This window comes from Hemicordylus capensis, chromosome 3 (assembly GCF_027244095.1).
Source record: "Hemicordylus capensis ecotype Gifberg chromosome 3, rHemCap1.1.pri, whole genome shotgun sequence".
Lineage (NCBI taxonomy): Eukaryota > Metazoa > Chordata > Lepidosauria > Squamata > Cordylidae > Hemicordylus > Hemicordylus capensis.
The window spans coordinates 302879378-302906076 of NC_069659.1; the positions used below are offsets into that span (position 1 = coordinate 302879378).

General features: G+C 46.0%; 1 protein-coding gene across 1 annotated transcript in view; it reads right to left on the bottom strand.

The window, feature by feature from the left end:
* Positions 1 to 9115: 9115 nt before the first annotated feature.
* LOC128350291 (retinol-binding protein 2-like) overlaps positions 9116 to 26699 on the bottom strand; it is a 57220-nt gene continuing 39636 nt past the window's right edge. Inside the window, exons 3-5 of the mRNA XM_053308361.1 lie at positions 25397 to 25575; positions 15521 to 15622; positions 9116 to 9249 (exon numbers count right to left, since the gene is read on the bottom strand). Of these exons, the coding sequence (XP_053164336.1) occupies positions 9196 to 9249; positions 15521 to 15622; positions 25397 to 25575 (335 nt within the window). The 3' untranslated portion in view covers positions 9116 to 9195. The remainder of the gene's footprint in view (positions 9250 to 15520; positions 15623 to 25396; positions 25576 to 26699) is intronic.

Sequence of the window (26699 nt, forward strand, 5' to 3'; positions counted from 1 at the left end):
AGGCAGCAGGTGGGTGGCTGGGCAGCTGTGACCAGGTGGCTGTGACCAGGCAGTAGGCGGCTGTGACCAGGTGGTAGGTGGGCAGAAGCTACCGGACAGCAGGTGGGTGGCCACGACCAGTTGGCAGGTGGGCGGCTGAGCGGCCGTGACCGGCAGCTGTCTGGCCAGCGGGCAGCCAGTAAACGGAGGTGGCAGAGCGGGCAGCACAAAAGAAGATGATGAAGGTGGCAGGCAGGTAAGAAGAAGAAGAAGGCAGGCTGTGGGCAGGAGGGCGGTGGGAGAAGAAGATGACGGGCAGGCAAAAAAGAAAGGGCAGGTGGGGGGAGAAAGCATCAGCGATGAACTTGGGGCGCAGATGCTCTGTGCCAGATCATCTAGTTGTAATTAAATGGCTTCGGTGTTGACTTGTGGTGACCACAGAGCCCTGTGGTTTTCTTGGTAGAATACAGGAGCGGTTTACCATTGCCTTCTTCCACGCAGTATGAGATGATGCCTTTCAGCACCTTCTTATATCTCTGCTGCCCGATATAGGAGTTCCTCATATTCTGAGAGACACCCCAGCAGGGATTTGAACCAACAGCCTCCTGCTCTCTAGGCAGGTTATTTTCCCGCTGTGCCATTAGGTGGCTTCCACAGGTAAACAAAAAGATTATTCATTCATTCTTCAAGTCTGTATGAAGCTGCTTTATTTGAAGTCAGACAATTGGTCTATCTTTCTCAGTATTGTCTATATGACTGTCAAAGGCTTTCCAGGGTTCAGACCGTCTTTCCCAGTCCTTCTTGGAGATGCAAAGAGATCAACCCGGGACCTTCTGTGCTCTATCACAGATAAAGCATGCGCTCTATCAGACACACAGTGCACCAGACTGTTTCCCCAGAAACGAGTTAACAAGAACCATAATTACAATTCTGCAATAAAACTTGCATGTGGGGCACTAGAGAGGAGCAGCTAGACACCTATGGGAAGTGTGCAGGACATCCCATTGAAAGTAATGGGCATTGTGTGAGTTGAAGGCCAGTTAGCGAGGTTAGGAAGAGAAGAGGGCTCCACAAAGCCTTAGGCTGATTACTTCATACATGTGCTGCTGTGCCCACAGAGTGAATAGACTCTGACATACACAATTTTGCATCGCAAGAGCATTAAGTGTCTCTGAACATATACTTTCTGATTTACTGGTCAGATCTTTCTTTTTTCTTTGAAAGTTAATGTTTCACCTGCTGAGAGGAAGATAAGGAACTGCATGTTAGTTCGGGAACAAATTGAAGATAATGTGCATTGTAGAAAACAGCCAGAAACTCTGCAAATTGCAAAATACATCACAGTACATTTGTCTCCTGTTCAGAACATGCAGATCCAAAAGTTTGGGTTTTAGAAGTTTTAAAAAGAGAGGGTGAAAAAAGATTGTATTGTGTTGTGTATCATAGATGAACTTTATTGGTCACTTCTGTCTCAAAAAGCAAGGAGCCCCTGTATGAACTTGGTATGCATGCCAAGAAATTCAACTTAGCATTAAGGAACTAGTTGGAGGACCTTATGCTAAATCTGTCACCTATAACCATGACAGCCCTTACAAAACATCCAAAAAGTGGGTAGAATCAGTGTGTGTGTGTGTGTGTTAAAGATTATGTCCACTGGACTCAACCCCGATTTCTCTGAATGGTTGTTCCTGTACATAGAGCCTGTATGAAGGATGAAGTCTTTGCTATACTTCACACCAGAACTTACACGCAGTCTTGAAATTTGGCACATTTCAAAATCCAGTTCTCACATGATCTCACTTTTGGACTCTAGCATATATTTCCTAAAAAAAAAAATAATGCTTAGCTTGTAAACTTACACACACTTACTTGGAAGTAAGTGTCATTAAACTCAGTGCAATTTACTTCAACCATGAATAAGAACCATGTCATATTTTAAGTTTATTTTAAATAATAATGATAATAATAATTAATTAGACATTTGAATAGAGTTGCTAAATGTTTGAAATTCTTCACTTGAATTATCTTTACAACAACCTTTTAAGGGGTAAAGTAAAGTAAAGTGTGCCGTCAAGTTGATTTTGACTCCTGGTGCCTACAGAGGTCTGTTGTTTTCTTTGGTAGAATACAGGAGAGGTTTACCATTGCCTCCTGCCATACAGTATGAGATGATGCCTTTCAGCATTTTCCTATATCACTGTTGCCCGACATAGTACCAGCGGGGATTCAAACCGGCAACCTTCTGCTTGTTAGTCAAGCATTTCCCCACTGCGCCACTTGAGGTGTTAATATTATCCTCATATGTGGATGGGCATTGAGTCTAGGCCCACTGGTGAGTTCATGGCAGAGGCAAACTTCATCTTGGAGACTTCTTGATTCATAACTCAATGGCTTAGCCTTTAATGCTACATCAGCTCAGTTAAGTTCAATATACATTCCCCATATTCAACACATATACGTCCAACAACACTGTTATTTAAGAACAGAACTGAATTAGAAGATATTGAGGCTGTTCTGACTATCAGCCGAAACCGGGCTAAGGAAGCCCAGCCCGGTTTTGGCTGGCCATGTGCTGCAACAGGAGCTATACAGCTCCCGGAAGCCAGCGCCCCCCCCTTAAACAAGGTTAGCGGAGCGTGTGTTCCGCAAATCCCATTTTTCTGATTGTGTGTCACCGCAGCATGGTTCCACACCACAGCAACTCATGAGTACTCCTCCAACTGGGAGGCCCCCCAGAATGCCCTGTGCACTCCCACGGGGCATGCTGGGACTTCCAGGGGCTGGGAGACCACTGACCCCCGCCGCCCCAACCGGCTCTGTGATGGAGCCGGTAATCGTGTGGGCAGCCAATCCGGCCAAGCTGCCTGCTCATGTGTGGGGACAGTGTGTCAAGCCAGCTCTGCCTGCTAAACCCATTCTGGCGCTTCACACTGCTCATGTGAAGTGCCTTGAAATATAGTTTTGCAAGAAAATTTGAGTTAGAATAAGTTGTTGGAGGTCTCCCCCCCACCCCGAGTGAGTTTTAGCTCTAGTTCATTCACAAAGACAAGCATCACTAATCTAACCTCTCCCATCAACAGATCTTCCTACCACCTCACTACTGTGTCCACCCCAAATTTAAGTGAGGTTTAACTCCACAAGCTTTTCCTTGATCTGCACCCCAATTACATTCCATTATCTCTGGGAACAAAGCTATGAAACCCTGAGGCTGTGCACATGAGCAGCTCAACCAAAGCTAGGGTTGCCCTAGCCTGGGTTGGGCAATATATATGACGATGAGCCGGGTCTCACGATCAGTGAGACCCGGTTTGGGAAGGGAAGTGGGGAGCCTGCTTTCCCCACAGACGAGCATGGCGGGAGCCCTGGGCAGCTGAATTGGCCGCCCACATGACTGCCAGTTCCGTGATGGAGCCAGCAGGGGCTGGGGAGTTTGGGGGCAGCGTGGCTCCCAGAAGCTCCAGTATGCCCTGAGCGAGTGAGCAGGGCATACTGGGGAAACCCCTGAGCCGGGAGGCTGCTTTTCAGCCTCCTGCCGGGGTCTACTCATGAGTAGCCATGGCACGGAGCCGCGCTGTGTCTGCTCACAATTTCTAAAACCAGGTTTGCAGAGCACTCGCTCCACAAACCCGGGTTAAGGGGAGGGTTACTTTGGGCGGTTAACCGCTGAGAGGCAACCAGGCTCACCTGCGAGCCCAGTGGCTCACACGATCAGCTGAAATCAGGCTAGGCTATTCATGGGAATAGCCTCAGAGTATGTGCAAGGTGCATATGGCTGCCTCCATGGAAACCACACTCTGGGAAATCAGTCTTTGGTGATGTAGCCATCACCCTGAGCTTCTATCTGAAGTTCTAGGATGGTTTCCTGCTCAGGCCCAAACTTACTTAACTTCAGAGTTGGAACTACAAAAGGGCACTCTCAAAAGGCTCGCTCTCACCCTAAAACAATGTTATTCCATGCCAAATTCTTGCTGAAACCTGTGGTTCAGAATTGTGTATATTAAGAACATAAGAACATAAGAACAGCCCTGCTGGATCAGGCCCAAGGCCCATCTAGTCCAGCATCCTGTTTCGCACAGTGGCCCACCAGATGCCATTGGGAGCCTACAGTCAGGAGTTGAGGGCATGCCCACTCACCTGCCATTACTCCCCTGCAACTGGTACTCAGAGGCACCCTGCCCTTGAGGCAGGAGGTGGCCTACAGCCCTCCGACTAGTAGCCATTGATAGACCTCTGCTCCATGAAGTCATCCAAACCGCTCTTAAAGCCATCCAGGTTGTTGGCTGTCACCACATCCTGTGGCAGAGAGTTCCACAAGTGGATCACACGTTGTGTGAAAAAGTACTTCCGTTTGTTGGTCCTAGACCTTCTGGCAATCAATTTCATGGAGTGACCGCTGGTTCTAGTGTTGTGTGAGAGGGAAAAGAATCTCTCTCTCTCCACTTTCTCCACACCATGCATGATTTTATAGACCTCTATCATGTCTCCCCGCAGTCGTCTTTTTTCTAAACTAAAAAGCCCCAGGTGTTGTAGTCTTGCCTCATAGGAAAGGTGCTCGAGTCCCCTGATCATCTTGGTTGCCCTTTTCTGTACCTTCTCCAGTTCAACAATGTCCTTTTTAAGATGTGGTGACCAAAACTGTACACAGTACTCCAAGTGTGGTCGCACCATAGTTTTGTATAAGGGCATTATAATGTTAGCCGTTTTATTTTCAATCCCCTTCCTAATGATCCCTAGCATGGAATTGGCTTTTTTCACAGCTGCCGCACATTGAGTCGACACTTTCAACGAGCTGTCAACCACAACCCCAAGATCCCTCTCCTGGTCCGTCACCGACAGCTCGGATCCCATCAGCATATAATTGAAGTTGGGGTTTTTCGTCCCAATGTGCATCACTTTACACTTGCTAACATTGAACTGCATTTGCCATTTTGTCGCCCACTCCCCCAGGTTGGAGAGATCCTTTTGGAGCTGCTCACAATCCGTTTGAGATTTCACTAACCGGAAGAGTTTGGTATCATCTGCAAATTTGGCCACCTCGCTGCTTACCCCTGTTCTAGATCATTTATGAATACATTAAAAAGCACCGGTCCCAGTACAGATCCCTGGGGGACCCCACTTCTTACTTCCCTCCATTGTGAAAACTCTCCATTTATACCTACCCTCTGTTTACTGTCTTTCAACCAGTTAGCAATCAACACATGTACTTGTCCCTTTATCCCATGACAGCTAAGTTTCCTCAGGAGCCTTTGATGAGGAACTTTGTCAAAAGCTTTTTGGAAGTCCAGGTAGACTATGTCAACTGGATCGCCTTGATCCACACACTTGCTGACACTCTCAGAGAAGTCCAAAAGGTTGGTGAGGCAAGATTTACCTTTGCGGAAGCCATGCTGGCTCACTCCAAGCAGGGCCTGTTCTTCTAGGTGCTTTACAATTTTATCCTTGAGGATGCTTTCCATCAATTTGCCTGGAACGGATGTTAGGCTAACTGGCCTGTAATTTCCCGGATCTCCCCTGGATCCCTTTTTGAAAATCGGTGTTATATTTGCCACTCTCCAGTCCTCTGGTACAGAGCCCGATTTCAGGGATAAGTTAAATATTTTAGCAAGAAGGTCGGCAATTTCACATTTGAGTTCTTTGAGGACTCTTGGATGGATGCCATCCGTCCCTGGTGATTTGTTAGCTTTCAGTTTTTCCAGACAGTTTAGAACATCATCCCTTGTCACTTTTATCTGACTCAGCAATCTAGCCTCCATCCCTAAAAAGCCTGGTTCAGGAACAGGTATATGCTCAGTATCCTCTGCCGTGAAGACAGATGCAAAGAACTCATTCAGTTTCTCTGCAACCTCCATATCCTCCTTAATAATCCCTTTCACTCCCTCATTGTCTAATGGCCCAACCGCCTCCCTGGCAGGTTTCCTGCTTCTGATGTACTTAAAGAAGTTTTTGTTATCCCCCTTGATACTTTTGGCTAAATGTTCCTCAAACTCTCTTTTTGCCTCCCTTATTGTCACCTTGCATTTCTTTTGCCAGAGTTTGTGTTCCTTTTTGTTCTCTTCATTTGGACAGGCCTTCCAATTTCGGAAGGAAGTCTTCTTCCCTTTTATGGCTTCCTTGACGGTACCCGTTAGCCATGCTGGCATCCTCCTGGACTTAGTAGTACCTTTCCTCCTTTTGGGTATACAATATAACTGGGCTTCTAGTATTGTGGTTTTGAGTAAACTCCATGCACTCTGGAGAGAAGTGACTCTCCTGATTTCCCCCCTCAGCTTTTTTTTCACCATACTCCTCATTTTGGAGAAGTTTCCTCTTCTGAAATTCAAAATGTCCGTGTTAGACATCCTTGGTGATTCTCTCCCCACATGTATGCTGAATTTGATGGCACTATGGTCACTGTTCCCTACAGGGTCGATGACACTGACATCACGCACCAGGTCCTGGGTGTCACGCAGAATTAGATCTAAGGTCGCCTTCTCTCTGGTTGGTTCCATGACCAACTGTTCTAGGGCACAGTCATTTAGCGTATCTAGAAATTTGACCTCTTTGTCCTGACATGAATGTGAATTTACCCAGTCTATGTGTGGGTAGTTGAAATCACCCATTATTACAGCCCTGCCTCTCCTTGACGCCTCCCTGATTTCCTCCTGCAACTCCCAGTCACTGTCATCATTTTGATCCGGAGGGCGATAGCACGTCCCCAGTAGCACGTTTCCTCTCCGACCTTGTATAGTCACCCACAGGGTTTCTGTGGAGGACTCCAGTCCACTTAGGTTTTCTAGCTTATTAGATTCTATCCCTTCTTTAACATACAGTGCTACCCCTCCTCCAAGGCGCCCCTCCCTGTCCTTTCTGTAGAGTTTATACCCAGGGATAACAGTGTCCCACTGGTACTCACTGTTCCACCATGTTTCTGTTATGCCCACTATGTCTATTTCTGCGTTAGCAACCAAGCACTCCAGCTCACCCATCTTGGTTCGGAGGCTTCTGGCATTGGCATACAAGCCCCCTATACGCTGAATCTCTCCCCTGATGTATGCTACTCTTTTGACTCTTTGACCTGCTGGCACAGGCTCCCATCTGCTCTTTATGCGGTTTTGCTCCATCCCCTTCTGTTTTATTTGCATTCTTTGCAGCCTCACACTTTAAAGGATGGTTTTTGCCAAACGGGATACTGCCCAGCTCCCATCGGCTGTTCCCCAAGTGTCATTTTAAAAGCTGCTCTGCAACCTTTTTGATTTTAAGCGCCAGCAGTCTGGTTCCATCTTGGTTCAAGTGCAGCCCGTCCCTTTTGTACAGGCCTTGCTTGCCCCAAAATGTGTCCCAGTGCCTAACAAATCTAAACCCCTCCTCCCGGCACCACCGTCTCATCCACGCATTGAAACCCCTCAGCTCTGCCTGTCTCACTGTACTTGCGCGTGGAACAGGTAGCATTTCTGAGAATGCTACGTTGGGGGTCCTGGACTTCAAAATGCTACCTATCAGCCTAAATTTGGCTTCCAGGACCTCCTGACTGCATTTCCCCACATCGTTGGTGCCGACGTGCACCACGACAGCTGTCTCCTCCCCAGCACTGCCTAGGAGCCTGTCTAGACGCTGCATAATGTCCGCAACCTTCGCACCAGGCAGGCAAGTCACCGTGCGGTCAACACGTGGGTCACAAACCCATCTCTCTATCCCCCTAATGATCGAATCACCAACTACAAGGAGGCCCCCACCCCCCAGAGGAGTATCCCCTGTGCGAGAGGATATGGGCTCATCATCCACGGAAGGGGTCCCTTCTAAAGGAGCATCTCCCTCTTCCTCAGACTGATGTCCTCCTTGCCCAAGACCTTCATTCTCCCTGACAGCAGAGGAGCTACCGGCCCTGGAGTGGGATGCCTCTATCACATCCCTGAAGGTCTCGTCCACATGCCTCTCTGTCTCTCTGAGCTTCTCCAGATCCACCACCTTGGTCTCGAGGGAACGGATTTGTTCCCTGAGAGCCAGGAGCTCCTTGCACCGAGCACACACCCACGACTTCTGCCCATGGGGCAAATAGTCGTACATGTGGCACTCTGTGCAATACACTGGGAAGTGCCCCTTCCCCTGCTGACCTTCTATCTTCATACTGTTTTAGTTAGCTCTTTACAGTATTTATGGAGCTTATTGGCTGTTTATTAGATATTTTGTTAGGATAGGTCTCAGCTGTAATGGTCAGCTATTTAACTGTCCAAACAGCCTTTCCCAAGAATATGAGGGATATGAGGGAGGGATATGTACTTACATTCTCTTCTCCACCAGGCTCCTTGTGATCGCGATTGCGATCGCGATTTCAGGGGCTCGTTCCAGGCTCCCCCGCACACTTCCCGCTAAACTCCTGCAAAACTCCTACGTCCTGTTTGCTATCCCTGTTCGCTATGCTCTCGGGCCTTCACCTCATATGTAGAGTAGCCTTCCAACTGTCACACAGGATGAGAGCCAAAGGAAAGGAAATGTGGGGCCCCGCCCAGCCCTAGCTGACTCCACCCCCACCAATCAGCGAACAGTGCCTTTAGGGAACCCTAAGAACTCTTAGCCCTCTGATATCTTAACCCTAACAAGGAACCCTAGCAAGGAACCCTAACAAGTAACATTATGTGTATTGATAATGTTAATTAGCATATTATTACATAATATTATTGTAATATTATTATTACATAATAAGTAATATTATGTGTATTGAGTTCAGAATTGATGCACATATCTGAGTGAGACTGAAAATTTTATGCAGTAAGTGTGTGAAACAAAAGCATGTATAGAAATTACAGCATTCTGTTGTCTGAAGCTAAGGGCTCACTGACCCCAGCTAAAATAGCTAGAAAGAGTACAAAGAACATTGGCTTTGCCCTCGGTCATCATCCAAAATTATGCGGGAATTAGAAAGCATGGAGTAATGTGCTATTGTCAAGACAGTTGCATTTATTTCTTCCATTCTTGCTGGAGGGCTTTTATTTATTTGATTCTAGAAGAAGAACTTTGGCTCTGTTTGCCAAGGTCTGAGAAAGAAATGAAATTATTAAGACTTCCCTATTTGGGAAGGAAGAACTCTTGTAAAAACCAACTGTGAGTGCTTGTTTGTTTTAAAGTTCCCCTCTCATTTAACAGAGCTTCAGATTTCTAGTGGTGTCAAGGGCTTTTTTTAATTCAACATAGCAAATGACATAATTACACAGTGTGCAGCTGGACAGAGTCCTAATCCATCTATTTTTTCTTCTTAAATACTTGATGGCACACCTGGTCTTCGCATGTTAGCTCCTGCAACATTAAAACAATTGGTAAGCTCAGACAGCTCTTCTTTGTATTTCTTATAGTCAGCATCTTTCTTCCAAACCTACAGATAAAACAGCTGAGCCACTGCATTAACAGTGGGGCAGGACTATTAAAAGGAAAAGAGCAGTGTATTTTACATAACCAATCAGCCAGCAAGCACTACAGGTTGCAGTAATTAGATTTTGACATTTGAATTGAGTTTTAAAAAGGATAACATGAAAAATGCATGGAAAGTGCTCTGAAACGGCAGGACGTTGCATAGTCTATTATTAAACAACATACTGTAATTTATTAAACTCACTGAAGCAACAAGGAAATTGCAAAAGGAGAGAAGGAAAAGCTTTAAAGATAACAGGAGGTAACTGCAACACCTTATCAATAGGTTTCTTTACTGGTGACTGCGGTGTGTGGATCTTAACTTAGGTTGTTATACCAACCATTACAAATCTAACCAATAGGATTATTGGCAAATTTTGAATTTGTTTTACAATAAAAGAAAGTAAGTCTGCCTCAGAGCAGAATAAGATACTGCAGGGATGAAATCAGGCCAGCAGTATTTTTAATCATCTTATTGACCTTCCTTTGTTAAAAGCTGGAGGCAGAATTTTATGATCATGAAAATCTTTAAGGCCTTCCAACATATTGCTGTAAAGGTGTGAAATTAACCCCTTCCCCTTTCTACTGATGCTCTGTGATTACAAATAGTTGATTTTGTCTTCATGTGAATGATGCTGGTCTGATTAGCAACAATAAAAACAGAGAATAGATACAAACGTCCCTCATCAACCACGAGGGTTCTGTTCCTGGAAACCCTCGCAGTTGGAGAATTTGCGGTTGACGAAGCATAGCAATGCATGGAAAACAGGAGGTTAGGGGAATTGCGGTTGGAAAAGACAGAAAAAATAAGGTAAAAAATAGAAAAACCGCCCCTGACCCCCCCAAATGATCCCCTGACCCCCAGAAACGATCCCTGGACCCCCCCCCCAAATCTCCCCAACCCCCCAAATCATCCCAAACCCCCAAAATCACCCCAACCCCCAGAAATGACCCCAAATCAGCCCAAATTTGAAAAAAAAATGTTGCCAAATGGTGGATATTTAGGTTGCAGTTGGTGAAGGTGGACACAATTTCCCAATCGAGGATACTCAAATCTGCAATTGGAAAATCTGCAGTTGGCAAGGGATGACTGTATTGCAAAACACTAGGGGGAAATAGGAGTGCAGAGAGTTTTGGCATTAAATCCTAATATCCTGTTTGCTGGTCAATGACCGAATAAATTTATATCTCTCTCCTAATATTCAGTTCCTTTTAAATCAGCTGACTAAGTCACTACCTGATAGTATTCCATCTATAAAATGTGGATAATGGCCTATTCCACAGAGATATTTATCAGGATAAAAGTAGGGGTGTGCAAAAATCAAAATATGCAATTTGATTTGAGGTTGAATAAAATTGCAGACCCCCAAATTAATTTATCAAAAGCAGCTGGCTTTGCTAATTGCCTTGATGAATCAGCCCCAAATAATCCGAATTGATCTGGGGGATTCACACACCATTTTGAGGCCCATTTTTCTGGAAAATGGGACTCAAAATGGTGCTTTCCCCCGAGGGATCGCTGGTCTACCAATTGGGACCAGCAGGTAGACCAGTCCTCCAAGGCGGGTTGATGCACCAAGTTCGGTGCAGAGGGTTGGTCTACCCGCTGATCCCAATTGGTAGACCACCTCTGCCCAGAAAACCAGGAGAGCATGCTGGTCAAGCATTTGGGATCAGTGGGTAGACCAGCTCTCTGCTCAGACTTAGCATGTCAGCCTGCCTCGGAAGACAAGTCTACCCAGATTGAATTCTGCAACACATTTCAGAAGTTTAGGTGGAGTATGGATTAAAGATTTGGTTCTGATGAATGAATGTTTCTGCAGCAGTGGATCGCGAATATCAATGAAATCAGTCAGAAGTAGTAGTGTAGGGAGGGCATAGGCAGCCTGTGATTGGGCTGAGTGGCCCCTCAACCCGGTGGAGGCAGTGGGCCCCCCCAGTGCCCCTTCTCTCCCCGCCACATGCATGGGGAGCCCTTCCCCCACCCCACTGTGTGTATGAAGATGCCAGCAGCCCTGAAGGAGCAGCCTGAGGTAGTAGGCTGCCCTGCCCCCGGCTCTCAGCTGGCAACTGCATGTGCAGTGGGGAGAAAAGGGGAAACCTGTTTGTTCGGTAGGGAGAGAACAGTGGGGGCAGGGCAGCCTACTACCCAAGGTTGCTTGGTCAGGGCTGCTGCCACCACCATGCATGGCAGGGAGAAAGAGAAGAGGTGAGGGGCTGTCAGCCGCCTGTCACAGCAAATGCAGCAGAGCTGTGCATGGGTTTCTGGAATCCATGTGCACAATTACAGCTCCACCCCCGGTGAGTTGTCTAGGTGCAGGCAGTGGCGTATCAAGGGGAATAGGGGCCTTTGTTTGCTGCTGTCCCTGGTGGCCCTGCTGGATTGGGGTGGGGGGCATGCACACAGTGTGTGCTCTAGCGAAACCCGCTTGTGTGTGATGTCATGCACAAGGGGCCATTGCCAGAGCCCAGGAAGGGCCGCACGAGCTCTTCAGACCTAATTCCCAGTTCATGTTTGTTTGCTGTGTTGGTTCATTTCCCTTTCTCTCCCCTGAGTGAGGGAGAGAAAGGAAAATATACTCACCCAGCAAGCAAACAACAGCTGGAAATGAGCTCCAGAGAGCTCATGCAGCCCTTCCAGAGCTCTGGTCATGCCCCCTTGCATGTGATGACACCAGCAGAGGGCATGGCCAGAGCCCTGAAAGGGCTGTGCGAGCTCTCCAGAGCACATTTCCCAGCCGTGCTTGTTGCTGGGCGCACATTTTCTTCATGCCCCTGGAAAGAAACATGGCTGGGAAATGCGACCGGCTGGAGCTTGGGGGTGGGGGTGCATCAAGGCAGCTTGGGTTGTTTAAATATGTCTAGCCTATTATAGCTCTGCCTGTGGCACACCTATAGGAGCTGTGGGTTCTGACCAAAGATTGTAAATGTTTTGCATATTCTGTCTGTGATAAACAGCAGCCTGCACACCTTGGTGCAGCACACCTGGACTCCGGGTATGCATGGCGGCCCGGTGCATGGTCAGCAACAACATGCTGACCATGCAAATGGCCTCCGCACATGTGTGGAGGCTAGGTGTGTGCTGATGCTGTGCTGCCACTGCACATGGGCTGCTGGGGGGAGTGCCGCTGCAGCAGGAAAATGCCTGGAGCAAGGGTCACGCATGTAAAGACCTGCTTACTAAATTTAAAGGTGCCGCTCGCTGACCCCTGGTGCTGCCCTTGAACCAACAAAAACAGTTTGTGGTTGGGCTGAGCTGGAATGAGCTGGTGCATGGAACCATGAACCGGTCTAAATTTGGACCTGTGCACAATCCTCAGTTTGTACACATGCCTAACTAGATGTTTGGCCTATTGCATGATTGGGACCTGTGTGTTCGTGGTTTATAAAGATATAAATAGAAGCCAAGCATGGCCTCAGTCTGGATGGGACAGTGTGGGGTGAGTGGGGCTCTAATGCTTTGCCCCCACCATGATCCCAATCCAGCTTGCTTTCCATTGGCACTAATGGAAGCTTTCCTTCTGGAGCAAATGATAGCTGCAACGTGCCCTATATAGCTTCTTCATGACTATGGTAGAGGTAAAGGGCTAAAGTATCCTCTCCTCCTCACTGTAGATTGGGGCCCTTATCCCGACTGGGGCTCTGAGCAGCTGCTACTGTATCTACCTGAATCCAAGACTGGGTCCACCACCACCACCACCGAGTTTTATGATATTAGAAATCAGGAGGTCATCTTAAATTCAGAATCCTGTTCCTTTACCGTAAATCCAGATATAACCTGTTTTTTAACCTCTGCTTTTTGAAGGGATCATCTTAAATTCAGAGTCATCTTTGATTCGGGTAAATATGGTGTTTATATTTTTTAAAAATCAAACAAGCAGGCCTCAGTCACACAATAGCCATATTATCAAGTTTGGCCCTAAGCACATGGACCGACATTCTGCACTGAGGAACACTGGCACTAGGGACCCACTGGGTCTGCTGTACAATGCGAAAGGCAGCCCTTTTGTGGCAAGGCATTACGCAGTGACCTAAAACAGTGTATTCTGTTTACACCTAGAGGCGTGAGTGGCGTATAAATGCATAAAAGAAACAAATTAAATAAACAACACAGCACACAAGCAGCTCTGTAGCACTATTTCCATTGGAAACCATGGAAGTAACTCAATACAAGTGCTTGCATGTTGTTTAAGTAATGGTGCTATTTCCCACCTCCACAGCACCACCGGGACTGCCTTTCACATCGCACAGCAGCCCTTGCAGCACCCCACAGCACAGAACGTTGGCTATGAAAATCAGTCTAACTGATCAGCACACTGAAATCAACAGAACTAACATCCAAGCAAATGTATTTAGGATTGTGCTATGGAAGTGTTTGGAAAATGAATACTATTTACAAACAATGCAGTTCTAACGAGAGGGAATGGACAACCACTTTGGACTTCTGGACCTAGATCCAAACCTGACGAGGTAAATGTGCGACTTCGTTTCCATAGCTTGTGTGCTTTTGTCTGTCACCATTTAAAGAGCCCCATCTTCTAGAGATTCTGCTGATGCAAGACTCATTCAATTCACTGAGGCCTGAGTTAACAGAGAGCTTTGAATACTGAGGAGGAATGCCTTTGCTCACCCAAGCCTGTCTTCACTTCTCTGATCGTTCTTTCTAGTACTCCCCGTATTACTATGTAAGCTCTCTCATTTATTTTCTCCCCCATCTGTCTCTGACTGCTTATTTTCTTTACAGTCCCCCATGGCCTCACTAAGGGTTTACTTCATTTTGGGGATGGACTTCATTTACTAACTTGGCTGTATGAACTCCATTTTTTTCCTAGTAGCACTAAATTATATGCTTTCGAAAACTGAATACAGGATGTCTGCTGATTATTCCAGGAGCTATTTTTCTGGCCAGTTTTTCTGCATCATTCCTCTTCAAATTTCTGCATATGCTCCCCCCACCCCCCACCCCGGTAAACTATAGTCCTGACAGATTAAAATTAAAATAAATAAATAAATACTGTTAATTAATGTGATGTTATGCAAAGAGGAGAGGGCTCTCCCAGAAGTTGCGTGTATATGTTTTTCACACTGAATTTCCTAATTTCTAAATGTCATTTGTTGACAAAAAATAAGTGTGGCCAATTTATATAGGAAGCTGCCTTATCAGATCATTAGCCCGTCTATCTCAGTAGAGTTTTCCAGGGACATAGCTACAGTTGAACAAGAGGAGGACAAATGTCTCCAGGCCCCTGAAGGGAGGGAGAGGGGAGGCTGCCAGCTGGGAGACAACTTGCCTTTTGATCTCCCCCTTGGACCTCTCAAAAGGAGAAGGTGGGGGGGGGCAGGCAGGACTCATCTTCGCTTTTAAAATTTTTATTATTTATGTATTTATTCAATTTCTATACCGCCCTTCCAAAAATGGCTCAGGGCGGCTTACACAGAGAAATAACCAATAAATAAGATGGGACTTTTTTGTCCCGTGGGGGGCGGGAGGACACACTCCAACTTTGCTACACTACACCCTTGGAGTCTACAATGACTGTCATTGTAGTGAAGTAAGAAAGAGCATCACAGTGAACCAAGGAAAATGCATTGGAACAGTATCCAAATGAGGAGGCATATTGTTGGAGATGGAGTTCCAGTGCATTGACTGTTTGCACCAAGTATCCTGATGACCCCTAGGGGTATTGGGTGTAGAGGTAGTGAGTGAGGGTCTCCTTACCTCTCCCTGCTTGTCTCTACTCTATGACCCCTGCCTTGACTCCTCAGGTACTTCCTGTAGACAGTCAGTCCTCTTCCTTTCCTCTTAGACAGTAGATGGAAACATCTTTCTCTCCCTACCTATCCATTATGTAGTTTATAGATAGGACTAGGTCTTTCATATCCAAAGTGTGCTTCTCCAATAAACCTATTTAGTTTAGATTGTTTGCACAACAATCTCCATGCATGTTCTTCAGATAACTGCAGCAACTAAATTCTGCCCTCTACTCTGTAACTGGAGTGGGTAGCTTCCTTTTGATGCTTTTCTAAATAATTACAAACCCCAACACATACAGGAATCAAAGCTAAGTAAGCAAAAAAATATTAAAAATCTTTGAGAAAGTTATGGAACATGCTTTATGCAGTCTGCAGTATATCCTGCATCAGTGACCTCAGTTCTTACCAGATGCAGTTTGTCTCCTTCAATCCAGTGTTTCCAGCCTCTATTATTCTTTTCACCTTTCTGGACACAGACTAGTTTATCACCATCCCAGGTCACTAGTGTCTGCAAAAATCAAATGATTATGATCAGTAAGCTCCTAGAGATTTATAAGAACAAGCCAGGATGAACTGGAACCAAAGTGGTGGCATATAATCTGGGGTGGGTGGGGAGGGGAAGAGAACCTAGCAATCGATATTATCATCTTCTCAAACCACTGTACCCCCTGCAAAAGAAAAAAGAAAAAGAAAAAATCCAAGTGGGAAACCAGCAGTGTCACTTAAAGTGTTTTATGTTTCCATTCTCAGCTATTGCTCCTGGCACAATGATCCATAATATATACACACAAGAAGAGAATCAGATAAAGTGAATTTATGATGGAATTTGCCTACAGAAAGAAGAGTGCGGATATGAAATCTGTATTATTTTGTTCTCTCCACCAAGAAAGCCACAAAAACTTTATAAAACAGAGCAGTAGGAAAGTCATGGATCATATTAACTACTAAAACATGCGGTGGTAGGTTCAGTGATACAGCTTAGTGGCAGAGTATCTGCTTTGCAGGCAAAAGGCCCCAGGTTCTATCACTGGCATCTCCAGGGCCTTTCCCAGACAGGAGGCTTTACCACGGGATTAAGAGGGGTGAAATACTGTGCGTTATGGAGCATCTAGGATATTCCAAATCTGCCCAAAAACCAGATGCAAAAAGTGGAATTTTTTTTACCCCGGACATAAATTGGACTAAGCTCCAACATACAATGAAAAGCCCAGATTGTGTATGGAGTGCTCCCTGATAGCTTGCAGGGACTTCGGCATAAATCTGGACGATCCCTTCCAAAGTCAAATCGACGTCTGGCAGGGCGCCAGGTAGGGCTTGGAGAAACTCTTGCCTGAAACCATAGAGAGCCGCTGCCAGTCAGAGTAGACTATGTGGAGCCAGATGTACCAATAGCCGGACTCAGTATTATATTTATTTATTTATAATATTTATCCACCACCCCAAACTTACATCTCTGGGTACAACATAAAAGAAATTAAACATAATTTACAACAACATAAAAGAAATTAAAACAGAAACACTTTAAAGCCACAATTCTAGTTAAAAGCTTGGGTGAATAAATGCATCTTTAAAGAATTTTTAAACAGTGTCAGAGATTGGGAGGCTCTTATTTCAACAGGGAGCACATCCTAGAGTCTCAGGGCAGCAACAGAGAATGCCCATCCCTGAGTAGCTAAGGCTCAGAGGCAGAAACCAAGCTGCCGTCAAGCCGCCACCAAGCCCAGAGACGTAAATTTGGGGCGGTATAAAAATACGTTAATAAATAAAAATAAAAGCCGCCGCCAAGCCACTGGCGCAGTAGAAGAGTGAGGAGTGCACTGCTTGGGGCTGCCGGGAGAGCAAACGGTGGCTCACCTGATGGATCCCCGCTTGCCTGACCCACCAGCCTCCTGCCACCCAATGACCCGCCTTCCTCTCGCTGCCTGACCACCACCGCCTGACTAATCATCAGATTGGTGAGACCTCTATTTCAGTTTTCTGTTTCTTGGTTAGTTCTTGTTAGTGTTGTTTGGTGATTCTTTTTAGGTTGGGGGCAGTGCTCGTGTGTTGGTGTGTGCTGTAGTCTAGTGTTGCTGTTGGGTTGGTTAGGTGTTGTGGTTGCTTGCAATTGGTTATTTTGGTTTTTGTTGGTTCAGTTTTGTAGGTGCTTTGGTGACTGTGTAGTGGTTTTTCTTGTGGTTAGATTGGGCCTAGTTTGGGGGAAGGGATGTCTAGGAGAGTGTAGGGTGCCTATAGGAGCAGGGTGCACAAAGGGAGGGGTGATGCTGGTTTGGGGGTGAGGGGGGGTGACAGGGGCCTACTCCCCAAGACACCCTCTAGAGGTCACTGTGTACAGGTGCACCTATCCAAAGCCTGCTCCTGCAGTGCAGCCACCTATGGTGGCTGAGGTGGTGGTAGTAGCGGGGAGTCCAGCCAGGGAAGAAGGATCTCTTCTTCTTGTGGTGGGGATGGAAGAGGTGGTGACAGCTGCTAACCCAGCCAGCTCCAGCTCCAAGTCTCCATTGATATCCCTTCTCAGTGTGGCCTCGTCCTCCACACGGTCTGAGGGTGAAGAGGAGCCACTTGGGCAGGATGATAATGATGGCATTCCTTTTGTCCCTGGCCCTCTGCAGCGGCAGACAGTGGAGGACAGTGGGGGTGCTGGTGGTGGCCAACCGGCAGGCCCAGTAGCGCCACCAGTACCCAAGTCGTCCAAGACCTCTGGCAGCAGTGTTGGAGACCACTTTGAGCACTGCCAAGTGATACCACATATGTGCCTATGTCAACTGCAGGGAACAGGTCAGCATGGGAAAGGACGCCAAGCATCTGAGGATGTTGGTGATGTGGAGGCACATCAAAAGGTGCCATCCAGGCATCGTCCTCGCTCTTGCTGCCAGCTCTGGGCTGCTTCCGGTGCCCTCAACTGGTGGTGGGAAGGGACGTGCTCCTGCTCTCAAGCAGGGCGTTGCCTGTCAGGCAGTGCGTGTGTACAGGTGGTGGGGGGAGCATTCTGGTCACCCAAAGACATGTCTCATTACCCAGGCCATTGGCCAGATGTCTCTGGATGACTAGCCCTTTCAGGTGGTGGAGAACACCAGCTTCCGCCGGCTGATCTAGCTTCTTACCCCCGAGCAGAGGTGCACATAGGTAATTTTGAATCCTGGACCTAAAGTCCTTTGGAGGCCTGCCCACCCCCTGCTGAAAGTTAAGTATAATCCCCACCACCACACGCACACGCACACACACACCCCGTGATACATGCAATATTTTTAACATGTGGGTTCTTGAGGCCACAGCAAGTGAACTCACAATGTAAAAATATGGAACAGGTATATTAATGCAAATATGCATTAGCAGAAACCTTTCAACAGAAAACATATTCCTACCCCACATATTTCTTTCCCCACGCCTCACTCTGTCTCTAAAGCACCCGGTGCAGGTCACAATCACACTTGGCCGCCCCGCGCAGCGCAGACCAGCAGCACAGCACAGTGACCACACCACCCATGACAGACTAAAGACGTTTTGGGACCTCCAAGGGGTGTGGAGGTCCTGAACATTGGCCCCAAAGTCCAGGGGTAAGAGTGCCTCTGCCCCCAAGTACAAAATTCCTTCATGCACCACCTTCAATACAGGTGGTGTACTCCCTGTGTGCATGCAGGGAGGCTGTATTGGGGCTGCAGGGCCCAACACCAGCTCGCACTTCACTACAGATGTGTGGACCAGCTGTAGTGGAGTGCAGGTTGTCCCTCACTGCACAATGGTGGGGGACAGAGAGAGAGGGGACAACTTCTGCTGCTGCTGGCTTGTCCGGCACATCCTCCCAGGCAGTAAAGCCCAGGTGGGCTCTTCTGCATGTGGAGCTGCTGGACACGCTGTTTTGTTGTTGTTAGCTCTTCTGCAGCATGGCCAAACAAACATGCATACATACATGCACTTGCCCATGATGAGTCTAGACTGGTTCCTAGACTGCTACAGCCTGCATTGTGGGCTGCCGGCCAGGGCCCAGTGCTACCTGAGCCCAACTTATTGCATACACAAATGGAAGAAAGAAGACTTCTCATGTGGTTTTCTTTTTTCAGTATCAGCGTACACACACACACACACACACACACACACACACACACACACACACACACACTTCAATTCTGCTTGCTTTTTCTGGATCTCAGTGCACTGGACTGTGGTCTGGTCTGGCGGTCTGACTATGTGCATTATTCTGCATGTACACTCAGAAGCAGGGGCACCTGGTGGGCCACTGTGTGAAACAGGATGCTGGACTAGATAGGCCTTGGGCCTGATCCAGCAGGACAGTAGTGTGCCACCTGCTACTGCTGTTGCTATGAAAGAATTGTGTGTGCCTACTCTGGAGAGCAACGTGTGGCACTGCCAATGATGCATCGAGCACTGGGCAGGGCACTGTGGCCGGCACAGAATCTGGGTCAGTGATTCTTTATTGATCTGCTTTGCGCTGTGTTCCGTGGGAGAATCCCTTAAAAAAATTAATGTATGTGAACTTGCAGTGCTGTTTGATTCACCCATAGGGAATAATGAGAATTTGAACCAGTCCATTATTCCCTATGGGTAGCACCTAAAGGTAAAGGTGTCGCGTTGGTGTCAACTCGTGGCACAACAAAATGGATTGGGTGGTATGTCATGACGGGTGCTGCCTACCGCAGTGGGTCAAGGGTTGACCAGCTGATGACCCTGAAAAAATTAAAAAAATTCAATTAAAATAGCCCAATTGCCCAATTGTTTGCAGGCTGGGTGGTCGGTAGCACCCATCATGCCATACCACCCAGCCCATTTTGGTGTCCCTAGGTACTACCTATAGGGAATAATGGACCAGTTCAAATTCCCACTATTCCCTATTGGCAAACCACTAGAACTGGTTTGACCTTGGTTTGAATGCAAGCTGAACTGGCGGTCAGTTTGATGAAAACTGTATTTGAATCATGATCCCCAGTTCAAATCTGGTTCAAACGTGCACTGAACCAAGAAAACAGCCCTAGCATACAAACCAGTGTTGCTGACCATGCAAATAATGCCTGCATATGTGTGGATGCCGTCCAGATCAAAATACTGAGAGTGACCTGGAGCTGGAGAAGCAAATAAGAAACAGAGCTGTAATAATGGGTCACTTCAATTACCCTCACATAGACTGGGCAAATTCATGTGCAGGTATTGAGAGAGATGCCAGATTTCTAGATATGCTAAATGACAGTGCCTTAGAACAGTTGGTCACAGAACTAGTCAGAGAGAAGTCAACCTTGGGCTTAATCCTGAGTGGTGCCCAGAACTTGGTGCGAGATGTCAGAGTTGTAGAACCTTTGGGGAACAGTGACCATAGTGTGATCCAGTTCAGATTATATGCGAGTGGAGCATTGCCAAGGAAGTCTAACACAGAAGTTTTGGACTTCAGAAAAGGAAACTCCTTGAAAATGAGGGTACTGATAAAACAGAAGCTGAAAGAGAAAGTCAGGAGGGTCAAATCACTCCAGAAAGCATGGAACATATTCAAAACCACAATAATAGAAGCTCAGTTGGAATGTATAGCAAGAAGGAGGAAAAGTACCACCAAGTTCAAGAGGATGCCAGCATGGCTAAGAAGTAGAGTCTGGGAAGGTATAAAAGGGAAGAAGACTTGCTTCAGAAAATGGAAGTTCTGCCCAAATGAAGATAACAGGAAGGAGCATAAATTCTGGCAAAAGAAATGCAAAGTGACATTAAGGAATGCTTCGACAAATTCATGGAGGACAAGCCTATCAATGGCTTCTAGTCTGGTGGTTATAGGCTACCTCCTTCAGAGGCAAGATGCTTCTAAATACCAGTTACTTTCAGGGGAGCAACAGCAAGAGAAAGGCCATGCCCTCATCTCTTGCCTGTGGGCTTCCCAGAAGCATCTAGTGAGTCACTGTGTGAAACAGGATGCTGGACTAGATAGGCCTTGGTCCTGATCCAGCAGGGCTGCTCTTATATTTAGTTCTCCCATTCCCAACCTTAGTCCAGGATAGAATGGTCAATATTATCAAAAGCTGCAGAGGGATCCAAAAGGACCAGCAGAACCACACTCCCTCTGTCAATTCCCTGTTGGAGATCATCCATCAGGCCGATCAAGGCAGTCTCCAACCCATACCCTGCCTTTGGGGTTCTTGTCTCAACCATTCTTAAAACTTGGGGTGGGAGCATTGGGAATAACCTTTGATTACAATAAGGAGCTGCAGTTAGAAATCACCAAGCCCTATTTGTGTGTGGAAGCCATGACATATACCAAAGGGCTTCTTTGAATCCTAGCTAGTCTTTTTCTTTCTTTCCCACTGTCCTCTCTACTGCTGTGTGTGGGAGAAAATGTAACCTCTCTAAATCCTGTGAATGTCTGGCGACATCTCACATCTCTGCATTGAAAAGAACAGAGGTACACATTAGCTCTCTTAAAATAATTAATTCCTACTTCTTCTGCAAAAATAGCAGTGTGGTAGTAAAGGAACATTAGGCAGAAATCATCTTGATAAGAAAGCAGATATAATTATAAGAGAAATAAGATGCTTTTTCTTCTCTCAGATAACAACAGTGAGATAGGAGGAGAAAATTGAGGTTGCAGAAAGTTCAGTGGAGAGGCAGTTTTGTTCTAAGATAGGACTGGTAAAGGATGGCTTGACAGAGGTATAAGGAGCATGCTGTGATGTCAGGGCATAGAAAGGTCACAGATGACAGTAAAAATCTTGGATATAAGTAGCAAATATATCTCCATTCTCCTTGGAAAAAATAATTAGGAAGCTGTACTGTTTGCCATTCTGTTCTAGAAATCTGATATAGACCCATATAAGCACCACTTACATTTGGCTTATTCCCCCCCCCACCCCAACTTTACATTGGTTAGAATCAGATATAACACTTAACCCAACACAAGAAGCTAGACATTCAAAAACTGATGTATATTAAATGAGATCCTGTCCCAGAGTGAGAAGCTTCCTATAACCCATTTCACTTAGTTTCAGGATTGGAAAATAGTAAAATAGAAATTGGCTCTGGATCAGTATCTTCTACAAGACTCATCAATGCAATATATTGCCCTTGACAGCAACCCAGGGAGCCTCCATAGGTAGCAAGATGACACTATCTGGCCTAGAAGACTGTGGCTGACATATTGTACAACATTCCATCTGCCTTGTGATGAAACCCGTACACAGTTCCAGAAGCACACTTTTGTGCAAAATGCAAGGATTGTGCGAATGTAGTTGCACAATGGACAGCCATTGGAAATAATGGTTGTCCAACTGCATTTGCACAATTCTTGCATTTTGCACAAGAAGAGTGGTCTTATTTATTTATTTAAAATATTTATACCTTGCCCCTCCAGTACATTACAGCTTGGGGCAGCTCACAACTGCATGCACATACCATTCAGGGGCGTATCTAGGGTAGGGCAGGCAGGGCACGTGCCCCGGGCGCCACTTGAAGGGGGGTGCCATTTTTAAAAATTAAAAATTTTTTAAAAAAAATTAAAAATGGCCACCAAAAACAAAATGGCCACTGTGCATGCTCAAATGGCCTCTGTGAGGCCCTAGGCCATGCCAGGCCTCACAGAGGCCATTTGAGCATGCACGGCAGCCATTTTGTTTTCAGCTGCCATTTTGGTATATATATATATAGGCCACCGCACATGCTCAAATGGTCCCTGCAAAGCCCTAGAGGCCATTGAGGGGAGGGGAAACCTTTGCAGACCCACCCCACAGCCTTTAGGAAGCCCCCGGAGGGGCTACAGGTATTTTTTAAAAAATTAATATAATATAAGTCACTGTACACATATTCAGTTTGGCACTATGTACAGACAATCAGGGCTTGTGAATAATGAGCTGAAGCTTATGAGCTAGGGTTGTATTCATTTGCTCTTACTTTGCTTCTTGTGATAAGTGAGTTAAATGTGTCTTTCTGAAATACTAGAATACATTCCAAGCAGTGACACAGTTTACTCTGCATATCCTTTAATTATTTTGAGATATCTGGGAAAAGTCAAATTCTCCATTTATTTTTAAAACTTATGTAATAGTGATGCTACAATGCATAGTAGAGAATTAGACATTAGTTTTCCAAGTACACCTCCACATAGTATTTGGGTATTTCATGAGCCCCAGCATCCTGAAATTTGTAGTTTTCCAGCATTCTTTGGTCTGGCTACGTCCACTGCTAAATAGTTTTTGAAATATTAAAAGATTAACAAGCTTGACTTGTATTTTTCAGCTGATATGATGGTAAAGTTATCTGAAAGATGGGTGTCAGATGTTTGGACAGGGGGCGCAATTTCAGTGCTTGCCCTAGGCGCTATTTTCCCTATATACGCCTCTGATACCATTACAAGGCAGATGGAAAGTCAGAACCACAAGAATAAGCTAGAAATAGGCCCCAAGATTTAAGTGCATTATAACATGCATAGCTCTTTAAAATGCACCTTTAATTTGAGGATATTCAACCACACCCAGCCCACAGGTGGTGTTTTTGCTGCTCTTTATTTATTGCTAGATTAATAAGTCACTCATTAAGATGCCTTAATGATTAGGCATCTGCAGAAAAGGGAATGGTATTCTGATACATTCAGTCATCTAATAGTGTGGAATTCTAGAATAGGGTAAATTAGAATTCTCTGATGTGGTGGGGACCCCTAACTTCTAAGTGACTATTTGATAGCTTATCCTTATCCTATTTCATTCCTTAGAGAAGACAGCTTATGCTTGACAAATGGACAAAGTAGCCAGAGCTTCTAGCAACCTGGCTGGGACCAAGCCCAGCAATGATGTGGTGATCATCCAGTATGTATAGAGCTTTGCAGCAGTGGTACAGTAGCCCCAAGAATGATTGATGTGGAAATAGTGGTGGCTGATATCCAGACTATCACTATGCTTCTGCAATAGTGCTGACTTCTTCATTCATGCTGCACCATTGCTGTTTGGGGGAAGAATAGTTTTCACTGATCTCCCTTTCCCTCTGATGCCCATTGTACATCACAAAAAGGTGTCCCTGTGGGTCTTTCTACTGATGCACATGTACACTTATTTTTGTACATACAATTATATCAAGATGTTTTTGTGGTGTTTTGCCAATGTGCAGGAGTGCATCTACACATCTGTAAAACACAACACAAGAACAATCTATGCCATCATATGTGTAATCACATCAAGATTGTGCTTTAGTGGTGGGGGCAGTGGTTTTTCAAAACGTATGTGTGCATTGGTAATGTAAAAGTTGGGGGCGGGGGGGGGGAGCTGCAAATGAACTGGGTAAATGAAAGCTTCTACAAACTTCAAATGCTCCAGTTCCAGAATTCATTTTAGAAAGTACATTAGTTAAAATAGAATTCAGGAGGAGTGGAATACAGGGTAAGGCAAAGAAGAGAAAGGAATGGAGTGGGGGTGGGGGAAGTCCTCTCATTTCTAGCAGAATACTAGTCCTGGGGAGTCTCTGTGGGCAGAAATGAAGAAGTTGCCCCCACTGGTAGAATGACTGTATGAAATGGCCCCAGGAGAGCAGAGAGTGCAGCAGTTTTTTCCATCATGAAGAAGAGGAATATTTGCTCTAGGAACATAGGAACATAGAATGCTGCCATATACTGAGTCAGACCATTGATCTATCTAGCTCAGTATTGTCTTCACAGACTGGCAGCGGCTTCTCCAAGGTTGCAGGTAGGAATCTCTCTAAGCCCTATCTTGGCGAACTTGGGACCTTCTGTTCTTCCCAGAGTGGCTCCATCCCCTGAGGGGAATATTGTTATTATTGTTGTTTATTATTTATTCAATTTCTATACTGCCCTTCCAAAAATGGCTCAGGGCAGTTTGCACAGAGAAATAATAAATAAATAAGATGGCTCCCTGTCCCCAGAGGGCTCACAATCTCACAGTGCTCACACTTCTAGTCTCCCATTCATATGCAACCAGGGGGGACCCTGCTTAGTTAAGGGGGCAAGTCATGCTTGCCACCACAAGACCAGCACTTTTCTCTAGCCTGTGGGGATCTCTGGAAGAAGTCCATGGCTATCAGTTGGGGGTATATGTGTCTGGAATCATGGAGAGTGGGTGGCAGATGAAAAAGTAATTCAGTTTTACTGTCAGAAGCCAGAGGAATTGTCATGATTTACATAAAAAGTCAGTACTTGCATGAGAAAAACATCCTAACTCTAAAATTCCAATAGCTGCTTCTTTATAAATAAACATTTCTTTAACATTCATAATTTGCTTTCAACCTGTTCTTTTGAATGGCAGGTGCTGATGCCAATTGCTGTGTAAATGGAAAACAAATCACACGTTTCTACCTTCACCACTCGGTTGTCAAGTCCCTTGGTGCGCTCTTCAAATTCTTCTCCTATAGTGTAATTCACTTCATAGTTCCTGAAAGTGCTCAGTGTTTTTGTCTTGAAATTGTCTCCCTCTTGAATAATTTCTTTCGTTTGTTTCAGGTGGTTTGCAATCTTGCGGGTAGCAAAGTCAATGCCTGCAGACACATCAAGAACCATTCAAGTTGACAATGTGTACTTGAGTACATTCACACTTAAATTTATAAGCAGTAGAAGTCACACACCAGAGAGGTTTTGTTTGCCCAGTGGCTCTTTTTCTTGTTAAGAGAAGCTTGCTGTACACAAACTAGGCTTCCAACAGCCTTCATGTCAAAAGTGGCTTGCTGTGCTTGCAGCGGAAGGACCACTGAGCTGAATGGGTCATGGCCACATGCAATTTTTTTGAGCAGATTTCAGCCTAAGATTGCAATCCTATGCACGCTGAAAGGAACTTCCATTGAATACAGCTAGGCTTATTTCCAAACAACCATGTTGAGAATTGGAGTGTAAGATATTGAGGCTCTTCTCACGATCAGTGGGAAGCGCTGTAAGGGGGTTTGTGCGGAGACCGGGCTTAGCCCACTTTCCCTGCAGACAATCAAAAGGGAGCCCTGGGTGGCCTGATCGGCCACCCACACAACTGCCAGCTCTGTCACGGAGCCGGTGGGGGCTGCAGGGATTGGGGGCTGCATGGCCCGCGGAAGTTCCAGGATGCTCCACATGGTTGCACGGGACATCCTGGAGAGACCCCCGAGCCCGGGAGGCTGCTTGTTATCTGGCTTGCCCACCTGAACTATATTCAGTTACTTTCCACCACACATAACAACACCAAACTGGAGGCCAATGAGCCAGAGGTTCACTTTGGTGATCATCCGAATATGTGAAACCACAGCCTTGTTACAAAAACAACCCCGGATTTCCAGCCCCAAACTATAATCTGAACCTTCGGTTTGTAGTGAGTTTCACTGCCCAAACCTCAGGTTTGAAGGTGGTGTTGTGTTGTCCAAATTCTGCTACTGCTGTAACTGGAGTTCTGTGCTGTGCCTGCTCCCCAAACCATAAAGAGGTCAGCTCAGATAAGCCCAGAAACATGTCAGCAATAAGCCTTCTGCGCTTCTCATTGGCCACCTCTTGGATCAGTTGCCCTGCCCCACACAGTCCACACACTCCTCCTGACATCTCCCGGCAGGTACCTCATTGCCACATCCCAATCTTTAATGCATGACAAAGGAGAGCCCCACTTGGAATGTGTGTGCTTTCCACGGCATCTTATGTCCCCGCT